The sequence below is a fragment of the Suricata suricatta genome, chromosome 16, assembly GCF_006229205.1.
Source record: "Suricata suricatta isolate VVHF042 chromosome 16, meerkat_22Aug2017_6uvM2_HiC, whole genome shotgun sequence".
In the NCBI taxonomy this organism is placed as follows: Eukaryota; Metazoa; Chordata; class Mammalia; order Carnivora; family Herpestidae; genus Suricata; species Suricata suricatta.
Genome location: NC_043715.1, coordinates 59,010,916 through 59,018,035, shown reverse-complemented (window position 1 = coordinate 59,018,035; position 7,120 = coordinate 59,010,916). Strand labels below are relative to the sequence as shown.

Below are 7,120 nucleotides of genomic sequence, written 5' to 3'. Positions count from 1 at the left end.
CGAGCCCGCGACCCTGCGGCCCGCGCCCGGCGAGTCGGTGCAGCTGCGGTGCCTGGCGCCCCGGCCCGGCCTGCGCTTCGTCCTGATGCGCGTGGACCACCGCCAGCGCCGGGTGCTCCGTGTCCTGAGCCCCCCGGACACCGAGGCCCGCTTCGAGCTGCGCGACATCTCGGTGGCGGACTCCGCCAAGTACAGCTGCGTCTACGTGGACCCCGCGCCACCCTTCGCGGGCTCGGCGCCCAGCGCGCCCGTGCACCTCCGCGTGGACGGTGAGCCCCCCAGGCGGACGGGCAGGCAAGGGGGGGAAGGGAAGCGCCCCGGGCCCGGCCCGCCCGCACGGCCGGCCCTTTGCCCCAGTAGGACTCTGGCGGCGGCGGGGGGGGGGGGGGGGCGGAGACGCCTGGCAACGGGTCGTTTCTTGTACTCGCGGCCCGCAACCCCGCGTACCTGGGTCCGGTCCTCCTCCTCCTCCCGTCCTGAGGTCCAGAGTGCCAAATGCTAGGGGACCCCGGGGAAGTCCCAGATCAGCCCCGGGTCTGGGGTACCTGCAGAGTCCTGGGGGACGGGGTGGAACGGGAGACAGCAGGAGGAGCAGTGTTCGTGCCGGGACCAGGAGAGGGAAGACAGGTGCGTGACAACAGGCAGGCAGCCCGGAGGCCTGGGTGTAGCCGGAGGCAGCAAGCCCCGGGGGGCGGTGAGAGGCTGGCAGGGGGGAGGGGGCTGCTGCCTGAGGGGCGGGCCTCCTGGGACTGACCCACCTGCTCCTCCCAGGGCCCCCTCCCAGGTCCCAGCTCAGGGCCCTGTGGAGCGAGCCTGTGACTCAGCCGTCCTGCGCTGCGAGAGCCAGGTGCGGGAAGTCAGCTTCGAGCTGTTTCGGGACGGCAAAAGGATTTTGACCCGGGAAGGCCACCGCTCAGCAAACTTTGTGCTGACCTACGTGGGGCCCCAGCACGCGGGCAACTACACGTGCCACTACTTCAGGTCGTTCCCGGAGGCCTTGGAGTCTGATTTCAGCGAGCCAGTGGAGCACCAGGTGGCAGGTGCAGTTTTCCTCTGTTCTGTGGGTTCTGTGAGCGGGCTTCGTCCTGCTGGCCTTTGCCCAGATCATTCCCTGTGCAACACGTGTGGCGGGGAGCTGGTTCCCAGGGTGCAGTTGGTGGGTTTTGGTGCCGGGAGGGCTGTATCCGTGTAGAGGCCGCATGAATCAGAGGCTCCCACAGGTGTGGTGGTCTTGTCTCAGATGCCCATGGCACTGGGACCCAGGGCCCAGTCAGCCGCCCAGGAGCGGGTGTTAGATGAGCCCCCTTCCCTGCATCCCCTGCCCTCTACTGAACCCGAGGTTTAAGGGATTTTTTCTCTTAAGCCAATGGCGGAATGTCAGAGGCCTTGCCCTGGGGACCCTGGTGAGCAGTAGGAGGGCTGAGGCTAAGGGAGGAGTGGGCGTGGTCACCCTGCTCTCTGCTATCAGTTGCCCCCCATCCCCCAGCCCCTGGCTCCTGTTCTCTCCACAGTCAAGGCCAGGAGTCCAGTTTACAAAGATAAACCTGAACACCTTCAGGCACTTCTGGGTTGTCATGGATCCAGTATCAGTCCGCACACCCAGGGATGGTGCAGCCCCCACTCAGGCCTCCCTGAGTCAGCAGGTCTCCGACCCATTTCCTGGCAGGACTGACAGGATTCCAGAGGCCAGAGCGAGGGAACACAAGCTGGGTGAGGAGCGGAGTGGAGGCCAGCAGGAAGGCCTCTGGAGGGAAGGGAAGTGGGGGAGAAGCCTGTGTGGCCTTGCTGCGTGCTAAGGCAAGGGCTTCTGGGCTCAGTGGGAGACGGGTGGGGAGGGGTGGGGTGAGAGCAGAACACTCGCAAAGCATGGGGGCAGGGCGTTCTCTGTTTCCATCCACTACTGACACCCTTCTCTGGCCTGGCCACCACCACCTGGTCTGCCCATGCCGGAATCACCCCGGTGGGACCCCCCGTGGTAGCTGGGTTCTCCCCTGGAGTCTGTGAGTTTGTCAGGCTTGCCACCCCCACCAGCGATGTGGGGAGGCTCTCTCTGCCCTTGGCTGCCACTGGGTGCGCTGTGCTTCCTCTGCTCCTCGGTCTCCTGGCTGGGAGAGCCACCTCCAGCATAGGCTCATGAGAGAAGCAGGGAGAGGGAGTGTGTGGGCCACCTTCCCAGCTTGGACATTCCTTCTAGTGTCTCCAGCATGGGGACCCGGGAGGACCCACATTGGCCTGATCACTCCCAGCTGATGAGGACCCTACTGGGCTGTCTGCCAGCGTAGCAGCATCTAGTCACAAGGGTTGCTGAGACCGTGGTGCCATGTCCAGCACTTTGCAGGGACTCCTGCACCTGTTGGGAAGCTTCACGCCAGCCCCGGGGGTTCAGTCAGGAAACAGAAACCACACTGGACATTTCAAACAGAAGGCATGAAGTCAGGGACTGGTTGTGCAGGTTTTGCAAAGCTGCGAGGGCAAAGGCAAGATGCTGCAGAAACTCAGGGATCCATACTGGCAGGCATCTGTGGCCACATAGACGGCTGGGGAAACCCAAGGGAAGCAGCCGTGACATCAGTGTCCTGGAGCCAACCGGCAGGTGTAGCCAGGTGGTGGTAGGAGTAACAGAGGAAACTCTCAGGACCCCTGTCACAGGCTGCCAGCTTCATCTCTGCAGACCTCTGACCTGATCATGCTCCTGCCTGCCTTTAGTCCCTGTGGCCAATGGACTAAAGCCAGTGTTTGGAGGACTCGGCTCTGCTGCTCTACCTGGTCACAGGCCCGGGCCGGGTGCCAGGGCCCGGCAGCACCTTGTGGCCTTGGCACTCAGTGCAATGACCCTTGGCCCTTCTGTATGGCATGCCTCCCCCACCAGCCCCAGCTAGAACATGCAGCCTTCTTCTAAGTCTGGAGTTGGAGCCAGGGCAGGGAGCGTTCAGGGATGCTCAGCAAGTGTGGAAGGGAAACCAGACATGGGGTGTCGCCCTGCTCCCCCTCTTATTCAGCAGAAGGCAAGACCCCCCATTGCCCACCAGGCCCAGTGTTGCAGACCAGGAGTCTGGAGTTTTCCCTTGTCCAACAAGAGAGAGGACACAGAAATGAATACGAGGGAGGCTAATGTCTAAGGGGAGACAAGAGGCCTAAGTAAAGGTCCCTTCTTCTTATTTATAAGGATCAGCAGGGTTACATATGCTACAGAAGTACAAAGAGAAACAAAACAGTAAACATTATTTCATGTGTGAGGCAAGAAGGGTTTTGAAGGCATGAAGGTGTTAGAGCTTAGGGTAAAGACAAGTCAACATCCGGTGTCATGCAGACGGCCATTTCCTGCAGGCACTGTACCGTTCATCTGACTTTTCCAAGGACTAAGATAAGGGGAGCACGCTATCCTGAGAATGATAAGCTACTCAGGAATCCGTTAGGACCAATATATCATTAACTGTTCTATGGCACTTTCATCCTGTCCAGGGGCTTTCAGCTCTCTGCTTTGTTCTACTTAGTGACTAGGCTAGGGTGTTTTCAGCCTGCAGAGACCCTATGCTTTGGTACCCCACTGGTGTAGGCGTAGAGAATTCTTAAACTTCTTTCCCACAGGCCAGCATGGCTGTTGTTCCTAAGGGCTCTGAGCTCTCCCACTAGCCCTCTGCCCTTTGCCTGTCCACCTCCTGCCTTTGCCCCCTGGCCTCATGGCTCCTCCTGCCCCACAGCCTTTACACTGGCTGTTCCCTCTGTCCAGAGCACTCCTCCCCCAGTTACCGGCAGGACTCAATCTTCGGGCCTTGTTCACATCTCTACTCCCCAGGAAGCCTGCCCTGACCCTCCGTTATCACATGGCTCCCCTGCACCCCACTTTCCACCACACGCTCGGGGTTCAGGTTCTTCCCAGAACCCTCCCTCTGCAGTCTCCATCTCTCTGACCAGGCTGGGCTCCATGAGGGCAGGGCATGGACCTATGTTTTCCCACTGCCTTCTCTGTGTCTGGCACACCGTGGATGCTCAATAAATGCTTATGGAAGGAATGAGGGAGAGGAGGCCAGGTCAGGTGTGATGTGAGAGCTAGGGGGCCTCCATGGGCTCTTCACCTGGTGAGAGAGCTGGGACTGGACCTCAGGGTGCAGACGAGAGCCCAGGGATGGCAGGCCTTCCTCAGGGGTCCAGTGTGAGCACACCATGCCCTCACTCCTCCCATCCTATCCCATCAGGCTGTGCCTGGGAGAAGGGAGGCTGTGAGGACTTATGAGGGGAGGCCACAGAAAGAGGAGGAGTTCTGGCCTCTGGGCAGTGGGCTACCACCACGCAAGTGACCACAGGTGACTTGGACAACTGTCCACAGCCTGACACAGGTCTTGGAGTTGGGAGGTGGGCAGAAGCACCAATCTGAACCCAGGGTGCTTCTTGCAGAAGGGACTCTAAATCCATGGTGGGTCACACAATACAGAATTAATCAGTGAAGGAGAACCAACTAACAGCTCCTGGAAAGAGCCAGATGCACCTCCCAGAAGACCACAGAACCTCAACCGTGGACTATCCAGACACAGGGGCATCTGGGTGGCTCAGCTGGCTAAGCATCTGACTTCACCTCAGGTCACGATCTCACAGTTCTTGAGTTTGAGCCCCGCCTCTGATGAGCTTGAGCCCACTGGAGTAAACACAGGCCCTGCTTCTGGGGAGCCCGACTCCTGTCTCTGTCTGCCTGTCTCTCTCCCTGCCCCTCACTCACTTGTGCCATCACAAAAGAAAAGAAGGAAGGAATCGAGGAAGGATGTAAGGAAGGAAGGAAGCAAGGAAGGAGGGAAGGAGGGGAGGAAGGAAGGGAGGCAAGCAAAGGAGAAAGAAAAAGAATATCCAGAGACAGCCAAACTCCACCTGGACCCTCTTGCCTGGGCTAGGGTGTGATGGGGAGGGGCCAGGCCAGGCCCTGCAGGGCAGAGCTCAGCATCCCTGCAGAGAAAAGCAACCCTGCAGTCTTCAGCTGTTCAGAGATGAGAGACTGTGCAGACAGGAAGTCAGCGGGAGGACAGGACCCTGTCTGGCCTTCGTTCCTGGACATCTAACACAGGAGCGACAGTTACCCCAACACTACCTAAGTCTCAGAGCACAGAGAACTGAGAACAACACAGGAGTAGGCAACTCAGGATTTATTATTTAGTTTTATTTATCACTTCCTGTTTTATTATAAATTATTTTCATTATTTTCACCTTAATCATTTTACTGATTAGTAATTTTACTATCATTCCATTCTATATTTTATTATTTATTTATTTATTTATTTACATTATTTGTTATGCCGATAGACAATGAAGAAACCATAAAATTAAAAATTTTTTTTTTATTTTTGAGAGAGAGAGAGAGAGCAGAGGAGGGGCAGAGAAAGAGGGTGACAGAGATTCTAAATTAGGCTGCAGGCTCTGAGCTGTCATCACAGATCCCGACATGGGGCTCAAATCCGCTAACTGCAGTCATGACCCAAGCAGAAATTGGACACTTAAGTGTGTGTGAGCCACACAGGCGCCCCCTAAAATAGTTTTTCAAGAGAAAGGAAAAGAATTTTATGTAAGCCCAAATTGGTGCCCAGGATACCTAGTCTTCAGAAAGAAGAGTGGACTCCAGGGAAAGAACATTGGTTCTCGGTTATATATGTGTTTTACATAAACAGTTGCAAAACATCACGATGAAAGACATTCCAGAAAGTTAGAGACTTTATGTTTTTAGTATGTGGGAGGCCCAGGCCATATGACCTTAATCTTATGGGACCCGGGGTAGGGTGGGGTGGTTCTTATCTTCATGTTTGGATGCTCCAATTTGCCTTGTTGTTTGTTTTTTGTTTGTTTGTTTGTTTTTAACAAAGCAGACCCCAGCGTGTGCTCAGGGCAGAATAAGAGTCCTGCTTTGAGGTTTTGTGGAGTCATTTTGATCTTGATCAATGTTTAAGCGTAGCTTTATTGGGAACCCTGAAGCAGCCTACTAACAGAGTTGAAAATTTCCTTTATCAATTATTACTTATTACATGATTTGTTTTATTTTAATTTTAAAATTATTTAATTTATATTTTAAAATATTTTCATTAAAGTAATTTCATTTATTAATTTAATTTGTTATAGTTTGCTATTTTATTATAAATATACTTAATTACCATTTTTATTCTTTATTACTTAGTTTATTCATTATGTATAATTATTGATTGTCCTTCCTGATGAGTCTCCCAAGGCTCTGGACATTCACCCTCTGTCCCCACCCCATGCAGGCTCTGGTCTCCTGGGAAGGACAAACAAAACGGTCAAAGTCCCTTGCCACTGCCCCCTCGCTTGGGCTTTATTAGCCCAGACACTCACTGGCTGGAGCGAGGCTGGCCACCATGTCCATGCTCGGGGCCTTCCTGATGCTCTGGGGTGAGGTTGCTGGGCCCAGGGTCCCTCGGGGCAGGAGGCAGCGGGAGGGATAGGAATAGGGGCCTCACAGAGTTGCTCTCTGCAGGTCTCTCCCTGGGCCCAGCAACCGAGGCGATGCAAGGTGAGTCTGGGTCAGGTCCTGGGGATGGTGGGCACAGGCAGAGGTGAGCCTCTGTCCTGGGACCCAGCACTCAGCCCCAACCGGCCATGCAGCATTGGACCCGCCGATCCTGTGGATAGAGGCCGAATCGCTGCCGGAACCCTGGGCCAACGTGACACTGACTTGCCAAGCCCGCGTGGAGACCACGGATTTTGAGCTGTTCAAGGACGGGGTAACCCAGGGACGTGTACACCTTGGTTTACCCACCATGGAGCACCGGTTCCCCCTAGGAGCAGTGACAAGTGACACCCGGGGCCTCTACCGCTGTCGCACTGGCTTCACTGTTGGATGTTGCTCACAGCTGAGCAGCCTCCTGGAGGTGACTGGGGCAGGTGAGCAGGGACTTTCACGGGCCATGAGGCAGTGGGGACAGGGCTGCTGGAGAGGCCTCCTTCCTCCACTCCTCAGTCTGCTGGTCCCACTTCTCTGGCCTGGGGGGATCCGCAAGTCATCTGACATCTCTGACCCGTTTCCGCATCTGTAATATGAGGACGATGCTCGTGCTGACCCCAGAAGCTTGTGAGGAATGAATGAGTGAGTCCTCAGAAAGCGCTTGGACAAGCCCAGCACATTTCC

General features: G+C 55.9%; 1 protein-coding gene and 1 pseudogene across 1 annotated transcript in view; both read left to right on the top strand.

Annotated features, from left to right (window-relative positions):
- The window catches only part of LOC115279935, a 4,208-nt pseudogene extending 2,536 nt beyond the window's left edge, over nucleotides 1-1,672 (top strand).
- Nucleotides 1,673-6,315: 4,643 nt separating this feature from the next.
- LOC115281112 (alpha-1B-glycoprotein-like) overlaps nucleotides 6,316-7,120 on the top strand; it is a 3,887-nt gene continuing 3,082 nt past the window's right edge. The window contains exons 1-3 of the mRNA XM_029926427.1: nucleotides 6,316-6,384; nucleotides 6,470-6,505; nucleotides 6,598-6,876. Coding sequence (XP_029782287.1) covers nucleotides 6,351-6,384; nucleotides 6,470-6,505; nucleotides 6,598-6,876 — 349 coding nt within the window. The 5' untranslated portion in view covers nucleotides 6,316-6,350. The remainder of the gene's footprint in view (nucleotides 6,385-6,469; nucleotides 6,506-6,597; nucleotides 6,877-7,120) is intronic.